The 26,162-nt window shown below is 37.8% G+C and overlaps 6 protein-coding genes and 4 long non-coding RNA genes across 11 annotated transcripts; 4 read left to right on the top strand and 6 right to left on the bottom strand.

Moving 5' to 3' along the window:
* The first annotated feature begins 2,260 nt into the window (after nucleotides 1-2,260).
* On the top strand, nucleotides 2,261-5,705 carry LOC130696332 (uncharacterized). The gene is made up of 7 exons (XR_009002601.2): nucleotides 2,261-2,459; nucleotides 2,526-2,680; nucleotides 3,083-3,201; nucleotides 5,020-5,090; nucleotides 5,145-5,406; nucleotides 5,474-5,544; nucleotides 5,633-5,705. It is a non-coding gene; the product is annotated as an uncharacterized LOC130696332 (long non-coding RNA).
* Nucleotides 3,330-4,566, top strand: LOC130696335 (uncharacterized). The gene is made up of 4 exons (XR_009002604.2): nucleotides 3,330-3,727; nucleotides 3,791-3,895; nucleotides 3,971-4,185; nucleotides 4,249-4,566. It is a non-coding gene; the product is annotated as an uncharacterized LOC130696335 (long non-coding RNA).
* A 1,321-nt stretch (nucleotides 5,706-7,026) lies between the features above and the next one.
* LOC130696334 (uncharacterized) lies at nucleotides 7,027-7,518 on the bottom strand. The gene is made up of 3 exons (XR_009002603.2): nucleotides 7,412-7,518; nucleotides 7,235-7,350; nucleotides 7,027-7,154 (listed from the first exon to the last, which is right to left on the bottom strand). It is a non-coding gene; the product is annotated as an uncharacterized LOC130696334 (long non-coding RNA).
* Nucleotides 7,519-10,456: 2,938 nt separating this feature from the next.
* Nucleotides 10,457-11,041, bottom strand: LOC130696339 (uncharacterized). The gene is made up of 3 exons (XR_009002608.1): nucleotides 10,813-11,041; nucleotides 10,675-10,745; nucleotides 10,457-10,586 (listed from the first exon to the last, which is right to left on the bottom strand). It is a non-coding gene; the product is annotated as an uncharacterized LOC130696339 (long non-coding RNA).
* A 2,698-nt stretch (nucleotides 11,042-13,739) lies between these two features.
* Nucleotides 13,740-16,992, bottom strand: LOC130696329 (protein VAC14 homolog). 2 transcript variants are annotated; one of them, XM_057519415.2, is made up of 14 exons: nucleotides 16,773-16,991; nucleotides 16,565-16,715; nucleotides 16,275-16,505; nucleotides 15,883-16,221; nucleotides 15,700-15,823; nucleotides 15,445-15,632; nucleotides 15,274-15,379; nucleotides 15,099-15,216; nucleotides 14,880-14,970; nucleotides 14,741-14,824; nucleotides 14,568-14,686; nucleotides 14,415-14,494; nucleotides 14,200-14,353; nucleotides 13,741-14,134 (listed from the first exon to the last, which is right to left on the bottom strand). In XM_057519415.2, exons 1-14 carry the CDS (start codon nucleotides 16,871-16,873, stop codon nucleotides 13,990-13,992), a joined length of 2,031 nt encoding a protein of 676 aa, XP_057375398.1. In that variant the 5' UTR covers nucleotides 16,874-16,991; the 3' UTR covers nucleotides 13,741-13,989. The 2 variants fall into 2 exon arrangements, with proteins under 2 accessions (XP_059353401.1, XP_057375398.1); XM_059497418.1 differs by having other exon boundaries at nucleotides 13,740-14,134; nucleotides 15,099-15,379; nucleotides 16,773-16,992.
* A 598-nt stretch (nucleotides 16,993-17,590) lies between these two features.
* LOC130696325 (mitochondrial thiamine pyrophosphate carrier-like) lies at nucleotides 17,591-19,915 on the top strand. The gene is made up of 6 exons (XM_057519412.2): nucleotides 17,591-17,929; nucleotides 17,986-18,315; nucleotides 18,399-18,700; nucleotides 18,778-18,836; nucleotides 18,928-19,025; nucleotides 19,085-19,915. The coding sequence occupies exons 1-6, from the start codon at nucleotides 17,795-17,797 to the stop codon at nucleotides 19,094-19,096; spliced, it is 936 nt and encodes a 311-aa protein (XP_057375395.1). The 5' UTR covers nucleotides 17,591-17,794; the 3' UTR covers nucleotides 19,097-19,915.
* Nucleotides 19,160-21,595, bottom strand: LOC130696318 (spindle assembly abnormal protein 6 homolog). Its single transcript, XM_057519402.2, has 9 exons — nucleotides 21,290-21,595; nucleotides 21,021-21,205; nucleotides 20,482-20,961; nucleotides 20,264-20,423; nucleotides 20,121-20,189; nucleotides 19,904-20,047; nucleotides 19,672-19,846; nucleotides 19,433-19,604; nucleotides 19,160-19,376 (listed from the first exon to the last, which is right to left on the bottom strand). Exons 1-9 carry the CDS (start codon nucleotides 21,491-21,493, stop codon nucleotides 19,250-19,252), a joined length of 1,716 nt encoding a protein of 571 aa, XP_057375385.1. The 5' UTR covers nucleotides 21,494-21,595; the 3' UTR covers nucleotides 19,160-19,249.
* Nucleotides 21,596-22,765: 1,170 nt separating this feature from the next.
* Nucleotides 22,766-23,662, top strand: LOC130696330 (small ribosomal subunit protein uS12). Its single transcript, XM_057519417.2, has 4 exons — nucleotides 22,766-22,861; nucleotides 23,096-23,255; nucleotides 23,316-23,500; nucleotides 23,561-23,662. The coding sequence occupies exons 1-4, from the start codon at nucleotides 22,858-22,860 to the stop codon at nucleotides 23,641-23,643; spliced, it is 432 nt and encodes a 143-aa protein (XP_057375400.1). The 5' UTR covers nucleotides 22,766-22,857; the 3' UTR covers nucleotides 23,644-23,662.
* Nucleotides 23,637-25,622, bottom strand: LOC130696321 (putative GTP-binding protein 6). Its single transcript, XM_057519406.1, has 8 exons — nucleotides 25,256-25,622; nucleotides 25,047-25,200; nucleotides 24,861-24,989; nucleotides 24,563-24,792; nucleotides 24,298-24,506; nucleotides 24,041-24,233; nucleotides 23,889-23,988; nucleotides 23,637-23,835 (listed from the first exon to the last, which is right to left on the bottom strand). The coding sequence occupies exons 1-8, from the start codon at nucleotides 25,620-25,622 to the stop codon at nucleotides 23,694-23,696; spliced, it is 1,524 nt and encodes a 507-aa protein (XP_057375389.1). The 3' UTR covers nucleotides 23,637-23,693.
* On the bottom strand, nucleotides 25,458-26,095 carry LOC130696327 (transmembrane protein 141-like). Its single transcript, XM_057519413.2, has 3 exons — nucleotides 25,975-26,095; nucleotides 25,869-25,916; nucleotides 25,458-25,808 (listed from the first exon to the last, which is right to left on the bottom strand). Exons 1-3 carry the CDS (start codon nucleotides 26,039-26,041, stop codon nucleotides 25,603-25,605), a joined length of 321 nt encoding a protein of 106 aa, XP_057375396.1. The 5' UTR covers nucleotides 26,042-26,095; the 3' UTR covers nucleotides 25,458-25,602.
* Between the last annotated feature and the right edge of the window lie 67 nt (nucleotides 26,096-26,162).

Raw genomic sequence — 26,162 nt, 5'->3', positions numbered from 1 at the left:
AAATGATTGAGTGCCAACAAGCATTAAAATGCCTAATACGCGGGTTTGATGAATATTGCCATGAAGACTGCCGAAACTGGCCATCGTACGGAAACCTAGAAATGGCCTGAGTTCCATATCAAACATGTATTAGGTACTTCTCAGTTTTTGGTCAATCGATAAAGTACTTGTAATGCCATTATTTTTCATTTTCAGAATTTTCGTGGAGGTGTTTTTTGTTGAACATGCTTGATCTACACAAAAATTTTCTGTTCAGAGCCTTATGCAGTGGCTTCCATTTCCAATTTGTATGTTTTTTCGCAAGCGTCTGCCACAAATTTTATATGAGTGCCAAACGGTGAATCTATGAATCATGTAAGACACATGAGCAAGAATTTGTGTGCTTAACGGTTTTTTTTCTGTTCTTAAAATAGGTTAATAGCAACACTGGATCTGAAAAGAGTCTTGAATGAGGCGAGACACTGAATAATTTGTGATGATTAACGTAACGGATGACATGGAATCTATATACTTTATTCGGATTCCCATATGGTATTTAATATTAAAATATTCAAGTGCATATCTTGGCTCCCTTCCTTTCCGTAGCCCCGTTTCCCCTTGACTCATAATAAGCCCGTAGGGGGTCATGCCCCTACTGTACGGTATATATAAAAACAACATATACCGAGGTTTGGAGGGCTCTGGCCGGAAAGGGGACGTGGGGGTCCTCATGTTTCGATGATGTGTTCACGGAGGGCTATGTCGCTACCCACAAATCCGAATTAAAGGCTAATCGCTCCTGTAAAAATGTTCCATTTCTTCGGCTCTTCTTCCGGCTTCTCTTAGCCAATCACCGGGTAATCTCCCCGGTGGGTCAACCAAGGCAGAGTCTCCCCCTGCCTTGGTTGACGGCAACTTTGAAAGGGTTACTTTGCCTTTCAGAAGTTGCAAAAATAATTGTGCTATGCAGAGAAGATGCGTATGTATATCATTATCGCAGCTGCTAAAAACGAACCTCAAGGTTCGTCTTTGGATTTCAAATTTCTCATGAACTATTAAGTTTTCATACGTCTTCTTTAGGCGGAAGACCCGATTTTTGTCCTGGAACACAGGGTACATATTGATGCTCAATACTATTTGGAAAATCAGCTTTCAAAACCCCTTGTTTGGATTTTTGTACCCATACTTGGATCTAAAGCGGAATCATTGTTGTTACGTAAACACGGACTCGTCGCATTTATTTGCTTGACATAATTGAACCGTTTGCGTTCCGTATTGTAGATGGTTACCATACCCAAACGCCTTCAGTTGTTATTTCAAAAATTGGTGGATTGGCTAGCGTTACCACACGTAAATCCACCTGTGTTGGATGCAAAACCGCTCTTCCAGACGATAGTGCTGTATGCAAGTAAGTCTAATTTCTGCCTAACTGGGCGATGTTTGTTAAAATTACTGTTCCAATTAAACAGATTTTGCAAGCCGGAAGAATTGGAGTTCTACCAGAGGGAAATTGGCCAACTTTATGCTCTCGAAGAGAAGTTTAATCGTTTATGGACAGAATGTCAACGGTGCCAGGGAAGTCTCAACGAAGAGATTAGAGATATCATTCATGTTCCTTAATACTATAAATAGTTTGATTGTCCCATCTTTTATATGAGGACAAAAGTTAGAAAATATCTACGGAACAGGATAAACTTATGAAAACTTACCGCTCTCGTCAAACATACAGGTAACTTAAAACAATAAATTATTATCAAACGGTAAAATTAACACGTATTTTGAAAAACAAGTGTTGATGGCATTAGTAAGTAGATGTATAATTTATTATTAGAAACGTCACGTTGTTGCGAATGATCTAGTCGGCGAAACATCGTGCGAACTAACGCACATTGAATTAATTAGATTAAGTTCTTAGTCTTTCTGTTGTTTTTTTTGTTTTTTTGTGGTTTATTTCAAAATCTAGATTTTTTTCTTCCCATCCCATTTTAAAAGTTTTTTTCGTTTGCAACAAATTTTACTTCCATTTATTTTATTTTATTTTTTTTCTTTTCATCACTGCCATCCGCGAAAGATGTAGCAAATTTGCAATAGACTAAATTCATTAATTATTTTTTTAAATTTAATAATTAATTCATTTGTAATTTAATTTAACTTTTTAGGAAGTGCTAATTTATACAAACTCATTGTTCTTAACGCCCAATTGAAGTCTTATTTGTCAAACAAAATATTTGCTTTAGTCTTGTAGTGGGCTAGTCGCTAGATGGCCCAGGTGCTGTGCTGAGCTGAGCTGCTGATGGACACGTTTAACATGACGTCGTAGCGGCTGGTTATATCACGGCAGCCGAACGTGGCAGAACTTCCTTTTTGTAGGTGAAATTCAAGGGAAGAACTGCAAATGTTCGGCGCCATCTTGTACGAACGATGTGGTCTTGCGAACACCTTGCTGAGGTGACTATGCATTACCTTTGAATGTATTAAAGGTATACCATTTACTTGCTTTGTAAAAGCTAGGTTTTTAACTTGTGCATCATAACGATTTTAAATAGAGTAAGTTGCCAGTCGGTAGATTTGCTCTGCATTTTCCCGGATACCAGCACCCTGCTTCGCGAGAACTACTCTTACGTTATTCTCGGGGACTTAGACGAACATCTGAATCCGATTTTGAAGAAGTCTTGCATCGATGGACACTGACAAAATAGAGGTGAAATAGCTAATTTTTTTTATTAGCAAGGTTCATTTGTGTTCCAACTCATTTTATTTTTCAGGAAGCTGCACATGAATGTTGGGTATCTTATCATAAGTAGAATACAGAAAGATTCTGTAGTAGAAGGTCTCTTTAGTTGGGTATTGAAATTGGCTTTGGTGTGTCTGGGGTCGGATGAGGTCTCAGTTGCATTTGATCCTACTTGTTATTTATCACTGCCAATGCCAGTCGAAAAGTACCAGTTAACCTGTATCTGGCTTACATGGACCTTTTAGCAGAAAGTTTTCTGCTTTCAAGGGATTCGAAGAGTTTGCAAAATATTATGTCTTTAGGATTCCACAGTGTTATGTAATTCAATTGACAAGAAATTTATACTGATTCTTGTTTATTTTTCTAAAGGCAGATTCGTGATTATAAAGAATTGGGAAAGAAAATTGACGGAGGTTCAGTGCCAAAAAAATTATGGTAGTTAGAATGATGACCGAAGCTCCTCGGTTTCGTTTATTTCACGCGTTATGGTATTTAAAGAAAATAAATGTGTACCTGGGCCCCTTTGTTTCTGTGACCCGATTTCCTCTTCACTTGTGATAATTCTGCAGTGGGTCATGCAGATACTGTTATCAGCAGAGAAGGTTGGAAGTGCGCTGCCCGGAAAGCAAATTTGGGGTAAAAGAAAAAAACTTATTCCAACTAGTAAGCCATTTCCAAATTCAACCAACAAAAAGGTACACAGTGAGATTTGCTTAGCAATTATGTTTCTTTAATTGATTTTTAAATTAGGAAAAGGTTGAAGGAAAAACTTCGTTCTCTAGTAGTTTTTTAGTTAAAATCCTTTTTGTGCAAATTCATTTTTGAAATTGTTTACTTCATTTTCGAATGGTTCCGTTCACATTTGTTGTTCATGTGAGATGTTATATTTACCAGTTACTGCATTATATTTACCACTATTGCAAGATGTTTGTTTAGGAATTACTACTGTTTTGTTTATCTGGAATGTTGTGTGGGAGTCCATCAGGAATTGCTGGTCTGCAGTAAATTTATCAGGTATATGTTAACTCTCATCAGCAAAATGTTCCGCACTAATTGTGTTTGGTTTTCTTGGTATAGGCTAGGTGATGAACATTAATGAATCAGAAAATGTTTTGCATGCATGGTGAATGTTCTGACAGTTTTAACAGTTGTGATGTGGTGTTTTCACTTCCACACATCATGGTATTTTTATCTATCAGTTGAATTGTATGGTTAATTTTCTGTTCGTGTAACCTTATTTCCTCTTGATTCATCTAGTAGAGTTTGGTGATCTAAAACAATGAACATGGAAAAATCACCTGTGCCCACGCTGGCGATGATACGTGTACTGAAGGACTTCAGGCTATCTTTATAATTTTTTAATAGTTTTGCATTTATTGATGAGTCCGCAAGCTCTTAGCTGATTTCCTCCTTTAGATACCGCCTGTCGACGATTTGGCAGCCTCACACAATTAAAGAACGTATGCCAAAAAGTAATTGATTCAATCTAATGTATGCAATGTATACTAATTACACCATTCAAAACAATATTCCAGGCCAAAGTGAGCTCTTCCGAGCAGAAAAGTGACGTCGTATCCATTTAATTGAAAATAGGCACAAGATAACGCACAATTGGCGTGCTTATCTCAGTGGAGAAATTTTGCCGTGGAACTTAAAACCGAAATACCATTGCAGCTGTTAAAAAAAAGAAGTGTATTACCATACAGGTGTTGACTAGCTAACAATCCAGAGATACGTCAACTTGCGAAATTTCTAGATGTGTGTGAAGCGCAATCAGCATCCTTGTTGAACTGTGAACCCAAATCATGTATTTTCCTAGAAATATCTAGGTTTTTGGATAAATAAATAAAAGACAGTGAAAAAATCGGGCTCAAAAACATGTTAAATCGCTATATTTTTAAAATGCCGTTCGTGGTTTTGGTCGCTGTATTTGTTAAAATTGAAATGGTAGCAGCCAATATGGGTGTGGGTGGGGGGGTGGGGGATTCAAGCTCTAAAAGTATGTTTAAAGAGTTCACATCAGTGCAGTTCCCGTCTCAAAAAAGCAAGACTTTCAATTTTGATGAATTTTTCGGTTGTTAATTGGAAAACAAGATGACGCTGCTGTGCCACTATTTACTTGCTGACTAAATGGGAGCGGTGAAAGCTGTGTTCGAAAGTTTCTGTTAAATATGTCATATTCCAATGGAAAACTCAAGAAAATCTAATGGTGCTTCTGTTCGTTTTCATCCCCGAGTGTGTTTTGGAAGTGAAGCCCACAGAATGCTTGGTATTTATGGTACATATCTTGTAATCACCTATGCCAGCTGTCAAACCAAAAAACTATTAGCAACCTACTACGTTGCAGACATCAAACTATACCAGTGCTCATTGAGAGGTATAAGACTAATATTTTGTTATCAGAATCTCATTGACGGATTTTGCTTTTTAGGTTTAGCTCATGAAACTTCATTTGTAAAGAATACTTCCCATTGAGGAACATCACCAAAGATGCAAATCCTATGGGTAGGAATACCATAATATCGTTCTTCTACTCTTTAACCACTCATGGTCTCCTGTCAATCATGATCTGAGTGGTGCACCATATTCATCTTCGTTGCAGTGTCAACTGTACTGACAGTCATTATGGCAGTTGTAATCTCTACTTAGCCTACCAACAGACACATACATGTACCTCAACTCAATTTCTACTGGTATTTTTAATTTCTCTTGTGCCTCATATAGTTTGCTTTTTTATTTAAATTGAACATTCAACCATAGAATTGCCAACTCTTAGCCGTCTGCTGCCTATTTGCTGGCCCTACAGTCTTTCTAGCCATCGGACAGCAGAAGTAAGTCAAATTGCCTTCAACGTTTGGTTACAACAACAATCTTATATTTCCCACTACTTAGTTCTTTTTCTTTACTTTTACGATTTAGAACAAAGCCTTCTTCGTCTTCGCCACGCCCGTCGTCACCTCGCCCGTCATTCCGTCTTCGCTTCGGCCGTCGTCCCGTCTTCGCTTCGGCCGTCGTCCCGTCTTCGCATCGCCCGTCGTCCCGTCTTCGCATCGCCCGTCATCCGGTCTTCACATCGCCCGTCGTCCCGACTTCGCCTCGCCAGTCGCCCCGTCTTCGCCTTGCCCGTCGCCCCTTCTTCGCCTCGTGGTCGCGCCGTCTTCACCTCGCCCGTCGCCCCTTCTTCACCTCGCCCATCGTCCCGTCTTCGCCTCGTGGCCATGCCGTCTTCGCCTCCGTTATCGCCTCTTCGTCACTTCGTGGTCGCCTCGTCTTCGTGGTATGGTTGTGTTGTGTTTTATGTTGTATTATGTCTTGCAAGTTAACCCCCGCAACATGAATTTATCTTTCCCAACAATACATAAGTTACCATTGTAAACCCGAAAGACAACCAGCCACCTCCTTGTTTTAATTTGGTTTTTGCATAGTATCTTCCTGTGCGAGAGAAAGCTAAAAAGTTGTGTATTAAATTGAATTCGCCGCCCATTTTGAAATATGTGGCAACGTTGCTTGAGTTTTGTGAACCGCCACCAGTCGCAATTTGATAGTTCATTGTCGTGTGTGAAACATGTGGTGTGCATCTGACGGGCGAAATACTGGACACATCAGGTAGCAATGGTAAAGTAATACTTGAGTGAATGTTTCGCCAAGAAAACATTGTTAACCAAAGACATTGATTCTAATTCTAACAAAAACATTGTTCCACAAGAAACTTTAATTTGAGAATACCTAACGATATTTGAAACTCCTTTTCAAATTACAAAATGAATGGCACATTATTAAGAAGAAACTATAAGAAGTAATTCTTTCCATGCTGAGTCATTGTTTGTTTCTAAATTTTAGGGAATAACACAAGTTGTGAACAAGATGTGGTGCCTTGGCCCTCGTTGTCTCATCTCCATGCCAGATGGCCATTAAGAAGGATCATAAATGTGTGGCAATATCATTCTTCCATATTCCACTATTGTATTATTCTTTGCCATTATTTTCATACCATCAACGCAAGAAGAATTTATTTGCTTGCTATCATGGATGGTAACTCATGTCCTTAAAAGTAAGCACGACAGGCACATTGAGATAATGGTTATTGCTGCCTTCTTGCTTTGTAAAAAAGGCATCAAGCCAAACTGCTCAACCATGCAGTTAGGCTTTGTACTTTTTAAAAAATTAGAATTAATGAAATAAAACAAAGCTTGTCATTTCAATCATTTCAGGATTGTGGAGACAAACATTGTGGTTCCAGAGGTTTCCTTAGTTAGGCAAGTCGTTTAATAATGCTTGGTGTTACAACTGTTTTAAATTATTTTTAATTAAAATTTTTTCATTCATGACATTTGCAGGTTTTGAGCAGTGAGAAACGATTGTTGCTGATGTAGAGTTTTGTAACGGTGGACCCCACAGTCTATGACAGAAACAAGTAGGACAGAAAATTCCATCTTCATCACTAACAAAAGAAAAAGGGAGGTTTGAATTTTAAGGTTAGGTTACAAACAAAACAACAATAAAACCATTTGCTGATACTACCTTTCATACATTGTTATCACAAATAGGAGCAGTACATATTGGCAGCCATGTAGCTTTGTATTTGCTTCGAAGAATTTTTTTCCTTGTCTGGTGATTGGTTGGTAATGTTGCCCATTCTATTGTTAATTTTTTCTCTAGGTTAATGCTATAAAACATTTATTTTAGGACTTTGAATACCTCCTATCCTTATAGCCATGGAACACTTGACATTGACTCCATTTACACTTGCAGAAACAAAAACGAACATATTTGCAACAAGTATTTTTTGTGACTATGAAACCAAAAATTGTGAATTTTTTTTAAGTACCTTTATTTAGAAGACATCTAGCGGAGGAATTGCTTGTTACTGAGTACTCTACTGAACTGTCAATTTGTTCGTTGTCAGGGGGCTATATCGAGTTTGGTTGCCATAATAATGGTTGCCTCGCGAATTGGAAATGCTTTACCGAATCCCAGGATATCGCCAAGTGTGCCATATTGTCATAATCGTTTTCCTCCTTAGGATGGTTACCAATGTGCAGTTGAATTCTAAAAGGTAAAAGCACAAGTTCTTGGTGAAAACTTGTTGTGCAGCATACCACGCCATTAATAGCTTACTGAAAAGTTCTGGTTACTTTCTGCTTTGTTTCCAGGTTTTGTTTGATATGCTATATTTAAAGATCTGATGTTGGCACCAGCTTGATGGGAAAAAGTCATTTCAATGTGGTAGGAGATTTATTTAGAATTGCATTAACATTCTAATTTAACATGAGAAATTTTCTAGGGCACAGAAACTTGGATTTATTTGGTGATAGTCAGATGATTTTCCTGAAGTTGCAGTTTGAAATAACCTTTCAAAGCCTAAACTCATCTTTGTAGAAAGGGACTTGTAAGTAAACAAGAAGCATTTTCTGCTTTTTTCTAACTATATCTAACCTACATAATTTTCTGTTCAATAGTTAATGTTTTTTTGTTTTTTTTTTAATAAAGGTGAGAAGTAACGCTGGCTCTGTAAATGTTCTTGGTTTGGGGCAAGACGTTGAATAAATTGTGATGATTGGATGGACAAGATGGAATTCCTACACTTCATTCATATTCCCCAAACGGTATTTAAAATTCAAAAATTGAAGTGCATATCTGGGCTCCCTTCCTTTCCGTAGCCCCGTTTCCCCTTGACTCGTAATAAGCCCGTAGGGGGTCATGCCCCTACTGTACGGTATATTTAAAAATAACATATACCGAGGTTTGGAGGGCTCTGGCCGGAAAGGGGACGTGGGGGTCCGCTTAGTCCGATGATGTGTTCACGGAGGGCGAGGTGGCAACCCACAAATCCGAACTAAAGGTTAATCGCTCCAGTAAAAATGTTCCATATCTTCGGCTCTTCTTCCGGCTTCTCTTAGCCAATCACCGGGTAATCTCCCCGGTGGGTCAACAAGGCAGTGTCTCCCCCTGCCTGGGTTGACGGCAACTTTTGAAAGGGCTGTTTTGCCTTTTTAAAGTTGCAAAAATAATTCTAGTGTGCAGAGAATTGTCAATAAAAAATTTTTTATAAAATATTTTTTGAAAATTGTTTTCTTTCATTGCATGTGTTCGCTGTGTTCACACATTACATTTATCAACTTTTTTTTTATTTATTATTATTTTTCTTTGTTTTTGTTTAACTTTATTTTTTATTTCTCAATTCACCTTTATTGTTTTTTGCCACCTTTGATGGTATGCATCGTTCCATTGGTTTATGGTTTATCTGTAAGTATTCAATTAATATTTATTACATTCTTTGAATTGTTCAACTTAGATTCAAGTCACAAGGTGTAATGCCTCGATATTTTCTGAAGTAATTTTGTCTTTTATTTTACTCGTATGGGAACCGATCCCCAGACATTCAGCGTGCAACGCCGATGCTCTAACATTGAGCCACGAGATATATATAACTTTTCGTATTATCACATATACTATGTTGTCGTCTAGGCTGTTTGTGCAGTCTTGCACAACTATATGTTTATCTTCCTACAGTTTTCATAAGGTCCATAGCTCTGTGGTAGAGCCTTTAGCTGCGATACATGTTACCTTGGGTTCAAACCTCAGTAGATCTTTATAATTGAAGCAGATTAAATGTAGAAAAGAATGTTGTAGCATTGCATTTTAATTTTATTACTAGTGTAAATCTAAGTCCGTGGAATAATAATTACTTATCTATACATTAGCTGACATGGGGATTGAACCACAGACTTCTTGCGTCGCAAGCCAGAACGCTACTTTTATGCCACATCCGCTCATGTTAACATCACTTAGGATTGTGATACGTATACAGATATGCGATTCACATTAGCTTATTATTGAATCCACATTAGTTGCTAATAAGTTCGTGGTTGGAATAATGGTATAGCGAGTGGTTGTCACGCTAGAATAGTAGGGTTCGATCCCCATGTCAGCTAATGTATAGCGAAATAATAAATACAAAAGTAAATAGTGTAAAAACGTTTTTATTGTCCCTCCTTCCACCCACATATCCACCACTTTTACATACATTTCATAACACAGTACACAATATACAATACATACACAAATACACTTAAAACTAACCCGTTGGCTGCCACGCCACCTATCTACAATAGCTACTGTCGCTATCAAAGGGATAGCGACCAAGGGGGCCGGGTGGGCCGGGCTGAGACGGCGATGAGACCTTTACGGAAATGCACATCCCAGGTCTACATCGCCGTCTCGATCAAGGGATTCCCTATGGTGCATTGCCTTTGGGGCCATTCGGCCAATCTTGGGCAGTGGCGCTGCTCCACCCCATGGCAGATAGACCATGGAGCAGAACAGCGCGGCCCGTCCCTGTCAAGCTACAAAAAAAAGGGGATCAAAGTGGGTGGGTGGCAGCCAACGGGTTAACTTGCAAGATATAATACAACATAAAACAAAACACAACCATACCACGAAGACGAGGCGACCACGAGGTGACGAAGAGGCGATAACGGAGGCGAAGACGGCATGGCCACGAGGCGAAGTCGGAACGACGGGCGAGGCGAAGTCGGGACGACGGGCGAGGCGAAGTCGGGACGACGGGCGAGGCGAAGTCGGGACGACAGGCGAGGCGAAGTCGGGACGACGGGCGAGGCGAAGTCGTGACGACGGCCGAGGCGAAGACGGGACGACGGGCGATGCAAAGTCGGGACGACGGCCGAAGCGAAGACGGGACGACGGCCGAAGCGAAGACGGGACGACGGCCGAAGCGAAGACGGGACGACGGCCGAAGCGAAGACGGGACGACGGCCGAAGCGAAGACGGGACGACGGCCGAAGCGAAGACGGGATGACGGGCGTGGCGAAGACGGGATGACGGGCGTGGCGAAGACGAAGAAGGCTTTGTTCTAAATCGTAAAGGTAAAGAAAAAGAGCTAGTTAGTGGGAAATATAAGATTGTTGTTGTAACCAACTGTTGAAGGCAATTTGACTTACTTCTGCTGTCCGATGGCTAGAAAGACTGTAGGGCCAGCAAATAGGCAGCAGACGGCTAAGAGTTGGCAATTCTATGGTTGAATGTTCAATTTAAATAAAAAAGCAAACTATATGAGGCACAAGAGAAATTTAAAATACCAGTAGAAATTGTGTTGAGGTACATGTATGTGTTCGTTAGCAGGCTAAGTAGAGATTACAACTGCCAAAATGACTGTCATTACAGTTGACACTGCAACGAAGATGAATATGGTGCACCACTCAGATCACGATTGAAAGGAGACCATGAGTGGTTAAAGAGTAGAAGAACGATATTATGGTATTCATACCCATAGGATTTGCATCTTTGGTGACGTTCCCCAACGGGAAGTATTCTTTACAAATGAAGTTTCATGAGCTAAACCTTAAAAGCAAAATCCGTCAATGAGATTCTGATAACAAAACACTAGTCTTATACCTGTCAATGAGCACTGGTATAGTTTGATGTATGCAACGTAGTAGGTTGCTAATAGTTTTTTGATTTGACAGCTGACATAGGTGATTAAAAGACACAAACCATAAACACCAAGCATTCTGTGGGCTTCACTTCCAAAACACTCAGGGATGAAAACGAACAGAAGCACCATTAGATTTTCTTGAGTTTTCCATTGGAACATGACATATTTAACAGAAACTTTCGAACACAGCTTTCAACGCTCCCATATAGTCAGCAAGTAAATAGTGGCACAGCAGCGTCATCTTGTTTTCCAATTAACAACCAAAAATTCATCAAAATTGAAAATCTTGCTTTTTTGAGACGGGAACTGCACTGATGTGAACTCTTTAAACATACTTTTAGAGCGTGAATCCCCCGCCCACCCCCATATTGGCTACTACCATTTCAATTTTAACAAATACAGCGACCAAAACCACGAACGGCATTTTAAAAATATAGCGATTTAACATGTTTTTGAGCCCGATTTTTTCACTGTCTTTTATTTATTTATCCAAAAACCTAGATATTTCTAGGAAAATACATGATTTGGGTTCACAGTTCAACAAGGATGCTGATTGCGCTTCACACACATCTAGAAATTTCGCAAGTTGACGTATCTCTGGATTGTTAGCTAGTCAACACCTGTATGGTAATACACTTCTTTTTTTGAACAGCTGCAATGGTATTTCGGTTATAAGTTCCACGGCAAAATTTCTCCATTGAGACAAGCACGCCAATTGTGCGTTATCTTGTGCCTATTTTCAATTAAATGGATACGACGTCACTTTTCTGCTCGGAAGAGCTCACTTTGGCCTGGAATATTGTTTTGAATGGCGTAATTAGTATACATTGCATACATTAGATTGAATCAATTACTTTTTGGCATACGTTCTTTAATTGTGTGAGGCTGCCAAATCGTCGACGGGCGGTATCTAAAGGAGGAAATCAGCTAGGAGCTTGCGGACTCATCAATAAATGTAAAAATATTAAAAAATTATAAAAATAGCCTGAAACCTAATTGTAAAGAAAATTTAATTTTAGTTTCCAACACTTCGGTACACGTATTATCGTCAACGTGGGCGCAAGTGATTTTTCCATGCTCATTGTATCAGGTAACCAACTTCTACTAGATGAGTCAAGAGGAAATGAGGTTACACGAACAGAAAATTAACCATACTATTCAACTGATAAATAAGAATACCATGATGTGTGGAAGTAAAATACACCACATCACAACTGTTAAAACTGTCAGAACATTCACCATCCATGCAAAACATTTTCTGATTCATTAATGTTCATCACCTAGCCTATACCAAGAAACCCAAACACAATTAGTGCGGAACATTTTGCTGATGAGAGTTAACATATACCTGACAAATTTACTGCAGACCAGCAATTCCTGATGGACTCCTACACAACATTCCAGATAAACAAAACAGTAGTAATTACTTAACAAACATCTTGCAATAGTGGTAAATCTAATGCAGTAACTGGTATATATAACATCTCACATGAACTACAAATGTGAACAGAACCATTTGAAAATGAAGTAAACAATTTTAAAAATGAATTTGCACAAAAAGGATTTTAACTAAAACACTACTAGAGAACAAAGTTTTTCCTTCCACCTTTTCCTATACTACAATATACTACAATAGTGGAATATGGAAGAATGATATTGCCACACATTTATGATCCTTCTTAATGGCCATCTGGCATGGAGATGAGACAACGAGGGCCAAGGCACCACATCTTGTTCAAAACTTGTGATATTCCCTAAAATTTAGAAAGAAACAAACAATGACTCAGCATGAAAAGAATTACTTCTTATAGTTTCTTCTTAATAATGTGCCATTCATTTTGTAATTTGAAAAGGAGTTTCAAATATCGTTAGGTATTCTCAAATTAAAGTTTCTTGTGGAACAATGTTTTTGTTAGAATTAGAATCAATGTCTTTGGTTAACAATATTTTCTTGGCGAAACATTCACTCAAGTATTACTTTACTATTGCTGCCTGATGTGTCCAGTATTTCGCCCGTCAGATGCACACCACATGTTTCACACACGACAATGAACTATCAAATAGCGACTGGTGGCGATTCACAAAACTCAAGCAACGTTGCCACATATTTCAAAATGGGCGGCGAATTCAATTTAAGACACAACTTTTTAGTTTTCTCTCGCACAGGAAGATACTATGCAATAGGAAGGCAAGAGCGACACAGCTGGAAATAAAAAATTCAACCAACCAAAACCAATGTTTTGCGTACTGGTATAGAGCAGTGGATAGTTTTTTATCAATCATCGCCATACCAAAGCGTCAAGCGTAAAAATTTCTGGCTTCATGCGATAGGCTTCGTTTTTTTCTTCAAATTTAAAGACTAACTTTAAGATTTAGAAAATTTTGTAACATGGTTCTAGGTGAACTAGTACTTCACTTCGCCTTCACGTTGTATGAGGTGAGATAAAAGTGCAATAAATATTATACATAAATAATATACATATATAAATATAATATGAAAGAACGAAATTCAATAATAACAATAAACATGTATTGCAAAAGCTTAATTAACAAGGAAGTTGCTAAGTGCAAGTTAGAAAGGTGAAAGTGTTCTTTCAGAAAGAAATGCTTAGAATGGAATGCAATGTGGAAAAGTACATAGACAGGAAAAAAAATTGTTGTTTTTTAGATGTCTGGCTTTTTTACTGGATGAAGACAACACCTACACACGGGTATGAATTCTCAAAGGAATCTTCATAGATTCAGTTGACTGTTTAGCGGTAAAATTCTTGACTTTGCATAGGATTTTCAGCCAAACTTAAAGTATCTGCTAAACTTTTTTTTATTTATGGTTCGACATGCCCGCTATCCTCGTTTCAAGTTCATATTGGCAGTGTTTTTCCTGGACATGCACGAAATGCTCAGTTAGCTTTTGGAAGTCGATAGCCTTGATTAGAGGCCTTTTGTCTTTTGCCTGTACGATGTTTCTGGGTATTAAAAGACAGAAATATGATTAAGACATATAGAGAGAAAATACGGATAAACGCAGAACCTGTTATCAGCTAAAGGACGTAAGTGTGCAACACATTCCAATCTTCGCCTCAGCGTATGGAACGCTTCGCTCTGCGGAAGAAGCATCAGCAAGCCATATAAGGTGTGAACGATAGGGCCATTTTTATCCGGTTCCAATAGCTCTATGCGAAGATCTACATGAAAGGTCTATTTTAGAACACGCCAAATATGAAATAGCAAGAATAAAATGTTTACATGCGAAAATTGGTGACTCGATCAGTTGAACTAATTGGTCAATCTCCGTTAGGAAATCAACAGTAACTTCAAGATTACCGCTGTAGAGAAAAGGAAAAAAACTATAATAATTTCTTGAACAGGAGGATTTGTTTCGTCATCAAGGTGATTTACAAGTGACGAATGAGGTTCGATGCTTGTAGATAGTTTTGTGTCAATAGGCATAATGCAACCGTAGCTACCGGATTATGACACCAGCATTTGTAGAGCATCACGAAGAGATTACAACTCTCCTGGAAGTGGTGCAGGATAGATAAAATTGTTAAATATATTTTAAATCATCATACGTCAGTGTTAAGATCCTTCAATTTTCGCCTTAGCGGGAACAGCTCGGAAGATGTAAGTAACAGAGTGCTTAAAGTTTCCACCATCTAAGCAAAAGCGAGTCATTGAACTCGGGGCAACCACAAAATAAAAATTTCTTACCACTGAAGCAAATCGACAATTTTTTTCTTCAATTAATATTTCGGCAAATGTGCGATAAATATCTTCGGCGCTTAGCAAGACGCACAACTGCCTGAACATTTTATAAGATGAAAGAGAGAGACAAAAAGAACAAAAAATTAGATTTAGAATAGAATAGATTTAGATATATAAAAATCCTAAACAAGTAACGACTCGTATTTAGACCGATGTTAGACAAACCTTATTATGAAAGCCCATCGTTCTTCTTGCATGCCACGGTCACTACTGAATAACGCTAATAAGCTTTTCATGAATTTTAGAAAATAAGAATCACCCATGGCATCATTTGCTTTGGCATCTAGATTTAAATGGCGATGATTACGCATGGATGGAAAAAGTATTGACAAGAACTTACTAGCAATGTGTGCCAAGGCCTGCACTGTCAATATTACGACTTGATCAGCAGGATCTGACAAATTGTTCAACAAAACCGGAAATAATTTCTCAGTGTGGGGAAGAATCTACATCAATCAGTTCAAGAATGAAAATCCTGAGTTAAAGGAAATGTAGTGTTGCATAGGCCTACGGAGTTCGGTAGATGACCAAGTAAATGTTCAATCCACTTCAAAACTGCGACTTTAGTGTGAACCGAATTATGAGTAAGATGCTGATCTAAAACAAGAACCACAGAACCTAGTTCCATATTCTTTTCACTATCGCTATCAACTAGTCGCATTAAATTCGAATTCACAATTCGGGTTGTTTCACGCAGATCTAAAATAACCAAACATCTTATGCAACCAGGATGAAAACAACATTTGAATAAACTAAACGTTATTACCTTTTTTGCTATCGTCGTCGTAGGCCATGCAAGGCAAAATAGCTGTTAAAATACCAGATGTATAAGGAAGAATTGCCGGGCCGGACAAAATGGCAAATTCACTTATCCAAGTAACAGCTGTGTACTGAAAATTGAAAAATCAACAATATTAACACATTTTCAGATGTGACGATGTTGCATTACTCTTGAAAGTTCATCTGATGATTGACTATGATGAATTAGAATGTTGATCATGGACGGGAAGTCTACATGTTTAGGATTTTCGATGATGCTTCTTAAGAATTCTCCGAGCAAACTTTCGCACATTTTCTTTATTTCCATAGTTGGATCTTCTAGGATAGTGAATAATCCATCAAGTATATCAGGTAAAAAGGTGAGAAGATCCAAATGGGGCACCGAATGCAAGACAGACAACCAGGAAATTAAAAATTGCCTTGTAAATGTGTTTCTGGTGTATATTCGTTCACGTAATAAAGGCATGAAGGCAGTGACATCAAAGCAAGCTGACTCTGTCACAATGTCCTGCAGTTTAAAGCGTAAGTTAGAATGTATAGCCAATTTCAATTTAAGCTTACCTTCAAAAGCCTATCGAGAAGTTCAGCACCACTCTTGACGTTTTGATCAGGGTCTGCCACTAGTTTAGCTAACACATCAAATACTTCATTAAACTGTGGCAGCAATGCGCCTCTGCCAACTTTGGCCACATTATACAAGGATTCACAAGCATAGTATCTAACTCTAGAATCAGTGTCCAGGAAACAAGCAAGAATTGGGCGTACAAGTTCTTCCATGTACAAATTGGTATCCTTAATGAAACCTCAAGATTTAAATGAAAAATTAACTAAATTTTATGTACCAAGCTTACTTTTCCCAGAGCTATTGCCATTGCAGCAAGCCCAATTAATCCACCTTTACGAGTATGAGGGTTTTGTGACACAGCAAACTCCTGGCTCAGAACACGCAACAGTTTCTTAATTTGTATTGAATTGTTCACAGTTGAAAACTCCTTTGTCATCCTGTTGTATTTCAAAAGTAATAAGACGTAAGCAATTAATAAATTTTAAGTTATATACTTTTCGATTTCTAAGGCAGCCGCTTTTCGTTTTTCATAGAGCTTATCGCTGAGAGCCCTGACGCACGCAGCACTTAATGGAGCATAATCTTTTTCAGACATTTTCAACGAGAGCGTTTAAATATTCTTATTGTTTCAATAAAACGTGGAGCTGGAGATAATCAAGAACTATGCTATGGTTTACTAGAACATACTACTAGAAACCGATAGCGTGTGCAGACAATCCAGCTACCGCCTCTCTGTTTTGATTTTATGTAACATTGCCAGGTTGTAGAATTTTCACAGCCTATCTCGGCTGAAGGCTAATAGGGGTCTAGGTTAGATATTGTCAGAGACGCCTAGTGGCGATATTGAAGTAAAGGTAAAGGCTGCACCTGCTTGAAAAATTTTGAAAAAGGGGACGTGTCCCATTATCCCATTACCTCTACGTTATAACTTTTCTTTTATTATATTATTATTTGTCCATGGTGTTATTGGTGTACTAGACTACTAATGATGAATTTTAATTTTAAGAAAATAATTAAAAACAAAGGGAACTTCTCTAAGCGCAATGGCTTTAAGGCTCAAAGACTTCGAAGAAAGGTTTCGAAGTAAAAATTCTTAGCTTAACTTTTTGAACCAAAAATCGATCTTAAAACGTATGGCTAATTTCGCAAAAGGGAGGGGGGTAACCAAGTGATACGTTGATTGCTAGGTAGATAGTCACTAGGCCGGTAGTCACTAGGTGGCAGTGCAATATTTTGAAGTAAAACGCGTTATTCTATTTGTGATTTTTATTTGTAATAACGTTGAATTTATATATTGACGATTACAAAATAAAAGGCTAGACTAACTTGTTAATGAAAGTGCGCAGTTTTTTAACCCCGCCCCCAATTGATTCTGTCTTTCATGCAAGAAGCAGTCGAAAACTTTACGATTGTTTTTCTTCGAAATGAGTTGGTCGATGGCTTACGAGTTAAATCCGAATCAAATACTAATCAAATGTCTTTAGAAATGAAAGATATTTAATCAGGAGTCTATAATATGAAATTCATGGAAGACGTAGTGAAAAAACGAACGTGTACCGTGCTTTCTGAACGAGGGCTTGCCGGAGCAGTAGGAGGATGTGCCACTCGTTTCCTCTGCCAACCATTTGATGTGCTAAAAATAAGATTCCAAGTCAGTGCTATTACTTCAATACAACCTTTTACAGCAAATCAATCATGCCTTTTTAGGTCCAAATAGAGCCAATCAGCAAATCAAGTGGTAGTGCTGTCTATAGAGGAATTATTCAAGGGTTGCAACATATTGTCAAGGGTGAAGGCTGGACAGCTCTCTGGAAGGGACATGTTGCTGCACAAGCACTCTCAGCTACATTTGGTTTTGTACAATTTGGTTTATTTGAGGCTATCACCACATATGCCTTTGAGCAATCTCCATCCTTAAAATCAGTGCAGTCTGGAGTTAATTTCTCAGCTGGTTTAGGGGCTGGATGTCTGGCTACAATAATATCCTTTCCTTTTGATACAATTAGAACAAGGCTTATTGTACAGGGAGAACCCAAGGTTATTTGTCTTAGGATTCTAAAAATTATCTCTGTTTTTGTGAAACTAACGGGTTATGCTTGTTTTTTTGTTTTGTTTTTCAGATTTACAAGGGTGTAATGGATGTAGTATCAAAAATGTGGGCAAAAGAAGGAGCCCTTTCTTTATATCATGGATTGTCACCTACCTTGATCCAGATTGGGCCGTACACAGGCTGCCAATTTGCCATTTACAAATTTTTGATTGAAATGTATGAAGAAGCCATTGATGGAAAAGGTGCTGGTCTTAAAAGTCTCACTTGTGGGGCCGTAGCAGGAGCAGTTGCCAAGACTCTTGTTTATCCGCTGGACCTCGGAAAAAAGCGAATGCAGTTGCAAGGGTTCTGTAATAGGCACCAATATAAAGGGTATGAATCATCTCGAGATTACTGTTTAAATTATGCGTCTATAAATATATACATACATTTTTCTAATAACCCAACAGTCTGCTAGATTGCCTTGCAACAACCGTCCGAAATGAAGGATTAGCTGCATTGCTCAAAGGTATTTCTTCTTTCTCTGATGAGATCGGATGAAAAGCTATGGGAGTAAAAATTAATTTAATTTTTTTTGTTTCAAAATTCTATACCTTCAGGTCTTAGTCCTAGCCTTCTTAAGGCAGTCTTTTCATCAGCGCTCCAGTTCTATTTTTACGAAACTACTTTGGAGTTTCTTACTAGGTCAAACGTTCGGGTACATACAGACATTAATTAATTAAAATGCATTTTAATTAAGAAATTTGTATACTCCAGGTGAAATGTTAGGCCAATTTAATGATCAACCAACTGTTTCTCATTTATGTTTCAAACGAACCGAAGATGCCAATGTTTTGTTACATTAAAGAATTTATTAGATTTAAAAGAAGAAATATGTCTTACACGTGTTGAATCTTGCTTGGAAATCTGACTTTACAATAATCATTTTTTGAAATATGCCGATGGTTTTGAATTAGGCGGATTTCTATCGGATGACTTTTCTTTGCGTACAAGTCCGCCATATGATTTAGGCTGAAAGTATTTTGGATCTAGTGGTTCGTCATTTTCTCTATATAAATATGAGAATATAAGTTTCCATGTCGTGTCAAAAGAAATTAGACTTACCTGTTCTCGAGCGTTTGACCCAATTGCAGTGGAGAGGACCTTAGTGAGGACATAGGAATTTTGGGTCCTACGCCATTAATATCATTTGGCGTGGAAAACCATTGAGGATTTCTGCCAGTGGTTTCGGATCTGAGCTGGAGATCGTTGAGTTGTTTGTTTAGATACGATATAACTAACATTTCAAAAATACAAAAAATTGCGTTAACTCAGCGAATATGGGGGAGAGGAGAGGGTCATACTCTGCTCGTTATTTTTTATAGCTGATTCTTTTTCTTCGTTTTTACTTCGAAGTTCAACAACTTCATCTTGCAACTTTGAATGTCCATTTAGCTCATCTCGCAAACGAGCGATTTCATTGTCTCTAAGTTGCAATACTTTTTCTTGCTCCCTTGCAACATCTGTGCGGGTTTTTAACTGTATAAAGAATGAAAAGTGGATTTCGCATTTTATCACAAGCAATAATAAACGTACCTTTTGATTCAATATTCGAATGTCATTTTGTAATTTCCGTATTATGTCGTTGGCCTTTATCAGTTCTTCTGTCATAGTTTTAACAGCACTTTCGCGTCGAGTGATAACAGAATCCTTTTCTTCAACGATACTCGTCAAACGACCCTTCAGTTTAAAATAATTAAGAATGAGCAAAACACTTCTATTTTCTAATTTTCATTCAATAATTGATCCAAACCTTTTGCTCTTGCGCTGCAGTCAAGAGGTCCTGCTGCTTCGCTAATAACACGTCCTTGTCTTTCAATTCCTTCAAAAACACCAAGCCCAATGACACATGTGAGCACAACACACGTAACAAAACGAGTCATTAAAAGCCTTTACTTGTTCCAAGACGGCTATTTTCGTCCGTAATTGATTCACTGTTCTCTCCTTGCTGTGAAAATCTGCATCCAGACTGGCTCCACGACGCCGCGCGGACGACAATTCTTGCTGAAGACGATTGCATTCTTCTTCAGTTTTCACCAAACGGGATGTGGTCTCTCTAAATGAATTTTATGAATTTACCTAATGTTACGCCTCTTTATGATTAGCACTGTTACTTGGCATGGTTTTCAATTTGTAGATTTTTTTCTTTTAAGTCTTTAATTTGTTGTAAAAAGCTTCTCTCCTTTTCCTCAGCATTCATCTGATGTTGCCGAAACTGCTGCTCAAGGTCCATTTTAGTTTGGAGAAGCAATTGCTTCTCTGTTTGGTATTCAATTTTAAGTAGTTGTTGCATATCCTGTAGCTTTGCTTGAAAATCACATTTCAAGAGTTCTAATTCTGCTGTTTTCTGTGCATTATTTTTTCTTTCAATGTCAATTTGCTGTTCTAAACCTTTCATAATTTGTAGGTTGCTTTCTTGTTCTTCTTTCAGTTGTCGAAGTTTAAGTGAGAGATGCTTCTTTATTTGAGTCTCACCTCCTTCAGTCAGTTTGAGAGAAAGGTGGCATAAATGCTTGAAAGGATTAGTTTCAACTATTTCAAAGACAAAACATGGTTTTGACATCTCATTCTGGTATCGAATTAGAATAAGAAATCTAGGCAAAAAGGAACATCATTATAAGTTTTCATAGTTGTAGATCACTGTGCAATATACTTAGGAGATTCTGTTTGATATTCTGATATACAGCGTTCAACAAGTTGAATGAACTTTGAAGGGAAGGATGAAAAGTCAATCAAGAGACCCTGTTGAGATTTTAAAACAGAGAAATCATCTTCTGACATCCGAAGGCTATAGAAAATGTATGGATCATCTTCATCAGTTATTTCAATTTGTAAATCCTGTTGTAACAAATGTATTACAGTTAGTAAATTCTTACACATCATCAACTTACACAATGTTGAAATTAAAACTTGCACACACACCTTGCGAAATGAAGTTGAAGATATTCCAGAAGAAATCAATTCCACTGAAAGTCTCAAGAAATGTTTTCTCTCTTCTGTTGAGGATAGCTGCAGCTGAACGGGCACAAGTTTTTCGAACACTTTGTCAGCTTCTGCTGGTCGCATTCCTATGTAATTTGTCGGATTGATAGGGCTTTTGATGCCCCATGAAAATGGATTTGACATATTCGTGATTATGAACAACTACAGTTGAAAATTCGAATGCTGAACAACAGTCCAAGTTCCCGAGAAGCATTTCCCGCGTTCTGCAGGGAAAGATATTAGAAGGCCAGATAATGACATTGTTGCCAGCTTGCTCTATGCAGAGGTAAGCTCCGATTAACCCAAGCGATCGGCCCCGATTAATTGTAATCGGGTTAAAAGTTCGCCGCGGGCGAAAAGGGGACACGGGCCCCTATGTCAACCGCCGCAAAAACCGAGTCTACCCCGCTTACACCCGACACCAGATTATAAGATGGCAGCTATTACGGTTTCGGCGTAACAATCGGGGTACGTGGGTAGAAATGAGCTATAAGCGGGGCAACCGGATAAAATATTCAATCGATTGCTAGCATTCGGGCTTGCAGCCCCGATTACATACACTGAATGGGTTCGGGGCGAAGAAATTTTAAGAATGCCAATATAGATCACTTCTTGTAAAGATACTTGTAATGATCAAACATGAACTAAAAAATAATTTTGTTTTCCTGACTGAATCCTGATAAAAGTAAAACTGGTACAAGTGTACAAGAACTCATTGATATCAAGCATAATTTGTACCTTTATGAAAGAAAGACTTTCTGTACTTTAAAGTTACTATAACAAACTATTTATTTCCATCATCCATGGCTGGTAATAGATTTTTCTTTAGTTCCTTAGAGAGGTCAATTTGTTGTTGCAACATGTATAAGTTTTCTGCTCTCCTCCTTTTCTGTCTCTCGATATCACGTAGCACACCTTCATGTAAATTTGTTCTACATGCATGAAAAACATATAATGCAAACTTAATGATGATTAAATCAAAATTAAAAAGAATACCGATCCAGGTTCTGCTTATGGTGTACGTAGAAAACTATCCCAGTACTCAAAGCGATCGACGATGCTAATGTTATCTTTGCCACTAAACTCATAATGATGAATTTTTATACACGGAAATACATACAAACATTTTTCTATTATTCCTTTGTTTGATGGTGCAAATGCTTTGAACATAGACTTCACAGTCAACAGCTAAAACGATTTGGAATTTGCAAATAAAAACTTAAGCTAATGGCGTCTGCTAGCAGTTTTGCGTCCACAAATGCCAAATTGTAAAAGTGAACAATAAGAAAAATTTACTTCTGAATGGAAAGAAGTATTTATGTTTAAAGTAAGTACTTATAACACGACTAAATATATTTTTTTAATGGTTCAAGTCATCCGATTAAAGTAGACAATGTGTTGTGCCTTTGGCATAACTTGTAACTTGGCAACGCTAGGTCTTCCTTCTTCTACGCAAACGCTCAGAATTCTCTTTCATGTCAGCTATCCTCTAGCACTGACCAAGAATCATGGGTGAGTATTGTTCATTTTGTTATGTTTAAATGATAGTTTTTGTGGAAATCTTTTGTTGTGTTCATTGTTTGGTGATGTGATATTAACCCTATATATTTCGTACAAAAAAAAAGTCAATAATGTTTAGCAATAGCTTGCTAGTAAAATGACTGGCATTTGATATACACGTGCTGTATAATCCGCCATCTTGGGATGGTAATAACAAAAAACTTAACTATTTTGTTTCGCTTTCAGGTAAACCACGAGGATTGCGCACTGCTCGCAAGCACGTGAACCATCGTCGTGAACAGAGATGGCACGACAAGGAATACAAGAAGGCTCATCTTGGTACCAGGTGGAAGGCCAATCCCTTCGGAGGTGCCTCTCACGCCAAGGGAATCGTCCTCGAAAAAGTGTAAGTTCCTCCATTAAATTCTCAAAAGTAATTTAATACCAAATTCATATCTATTTGCAGTGGTGTTGAAGCCAAACAGCCCAACTCTGCTATCCGCAAGTGTGTTCGTGTCCAGCTCATCAAGAATGGCAAGAAGATCACAGCCTTCGTCCCCAATGATGGTTGCTTGACTTTCATTGAAGAAAACGATGAAGTCTTGGTTGCCGGATTCGGTCGTAAAGGCCACGCCGTCGGTGATATTCCGGGTATGGAAGAAGCTGAAGTTATTTCTTTTTCTTATATTGTTTGACCATATTCTGTCTTAGGTGTCCGCTTTAAGGTCGTTAAAGTTGCCAACGTCTCGCTTTTGGCGCTGTACAAGGAGAAGAAGGAAAGACCCCGTTCTTAATCACTGTGTATTTTTCTAAATACAGCCATCTGGAAGTGAAACAAACTCTTTCATTTATTTAACATTCTAATGTTAGGGTAATTGGAACGAAGTTTCCCAAAAATAGCTGGTGTCACCAAAACATCAAGAATTAGATACTGAGGATCTTTAGGATGAGAATAGTTAACCACAGTAGCTTCTTTATGCAACCAGCTAAATATAAAATTCATCAGAAACAATTTGTGAAAACAATGAGTTAATTTTACCTATATTCAGTTCCCCCGTTGGGCACCATAAACCTTAAAAGCTTACGACTTGTAACGTCTAATAACTTTGACTGAATTCGTTCAACCAATTCATCCAATCCTTTAATGATGTATGGTTATTAAATGTCAAATGATGTGTTTAAAATACGTACCAGTTCCATGTTTTGCGCTAATTCGTAAGCATGAAGAGGGAGGATTTTCCGTTTTGATGCTATCGATCTTATTCTCTACTTGAAGAATGATTTTAGCTGCATCAATGTTTAATTGCTTAAGCGTATCATTAACGGTTGCGATCTGATTTCTTTTATCGGGATGACTCGCATCTTGTAAATGTATTATCATATCCTAAAGAATTTAAATCGTTATTTAAATGCTTTAACATACTTAGACATAAATTTCATTTACTCACAGCATCGATCGCATCATTAAGTGTAGCTTTAAAGGCAGCAATCAAGTTCAAGGGTATATTGGAAATAAACCCTACGGTGTCTATCAGTAATACCGTTAAGTTGCAAGGTAACTTAAACCCGTGAACAGTTACATCCAAAGTAGCGAAAAGAGCATTCCGTGGTTGTATGTTAGAATCACCAGTTAAAGACTTAATCAAGGTAGTTTTCCCTGTAAAATGAACAATTATATACTGCAACTCAATTATAAATGAGATGGTCAGTTACCCGAATTGGTATATCCTACTATTGCAACAACTGGGAATTCTCTCTTCTTTCTTTCATATTTCAAAAGCGAACGCTTTTTATGCATTTTTTCTAATTCTTTTTTTATTTTAAGCTCTCTCCTTTCTAGCAAATGAAGCTTAGACTCGTAATATGATTCCCCATCTCCTACTAAAGTTCCGTATCCCCTCCCGTCACTTTTCGTTCCTTTTTGGAGTCCGACTAAACAAGACCTGAGGAAAGACGTCAAAATGCGTATGAAAATATAAAAATGGATGATTCTAATATACAACAAAGTCACCTCAAATATGGTATTTCAGCAAAAGCTACTTGTAGTTTAGCTTCTCGCGTTTTGGCCCTTTCTTTGAAGATTTGTAGCACGATTGAGTATCGGTCATAAACGGGAACTCTGAAGGCTGTCGTCAACTCTCTGGAAAAGATGCAATAAAGTATTAGGATGTATGATTTCAAATTGAATAGTTTGTACTTTCTTTGAATCCCTCGGAGAAGATTAACATTGACAAAAACTGCCGATATATTGGGATTTTTACCGATTTTTTTTTGCAAACTTTCGAACTGGCCACTACCAAAAACATTTTTCTTTTCAAGCGATTCTACGGGAATTTTCACTGCATCAATACCTGTTGAAAATATTTATGAAACTAATTTATTTCTTTGAATTTAAATGAACAATACATTTCCAATTAGGGAGAGAATCAATAAGGCCTTTTGCTTCTTCCAACATTAAATCTGGTGTTGTTAATTCATTTTTTTTGGGTCCCCATTTCACAAATGGCTGAACAATAACAACTTGATTTCCTATGCTTGGAAAAAGATGCATTCTATGAACTAGATCTTTGTAGTCATGATTGTCTTGATTGTCTTCTTCAGAACAAAGTTCCAGTTTGAAATAATCATCTTCAGGTATTTTATCTCCAGTAAAAGATCTGACAAATAATGAAGTACGTCTTGGACTTTGAAGCAATGCCCTTAAATTATGGTTTGAAGTATATCTTGTCATTCGAAAAATCACACTTCCACATCTAATTAGATTTGGTGTCATTTTCAGTAAAAAATGTGTGTTTTTCTTCTGCAGCTAACCACGCTGCCTGGCAAGATTGAGCTCTTACTGATGTAACTTTAAAGCCAACTACAACGGCTACAAAACTTGAAACCAATATGTTTCCACTGATAGGGTACGGTAATCTTTTTTTCAAAAGATTTTGGACACAAAATGCTGTGGAGAAGCCTTGAGAAAAAAATATTATTTTTATCTTTACCATATCAAAGTAAAATCTGTGGGAAATACCTAATATGGTAGATGACAGTCCAGTGAAAAGAGCTCTTGACATACACTCTGCAACACCAATTGAAATGAAATATAAATTAATTATGGGTACAATGCGATGAAATACCTGTGTAAGAACCAAATGCGGGATAAATTTGGGTGTATCGCGACTTCAATTCACTAACGTTGTTCATTTCAAGAAAGGATTCAACAACTCGTTATTTTCCTATCTTCTTAAAAGGTAAAATCTATGGTAAAATATACTGCACCGTAAACTTTGCGGCCCTCTGGTGGCCAATTGTGCGATGCATACTG

The sequence above is a fragment of the Daphnia carinata genome, chromosome 10, assembly GCF_022539665.2.
Source record: "Daphnia carinata strain CSIRO-1 chromosome 10, CSIRO_AGI_Dcar_HiC_V3, whole genome shotgun sequence".
Lineage (NCBI taxonomy): Eukaryota > Metazoa > Arthropoda > Branchiopoda > Diplostraca > Daphniidae > Daphnia > Daphnia carinata.
This window is presented reverse-complemented; position numbering and strand designations above follow the sequence as displayed.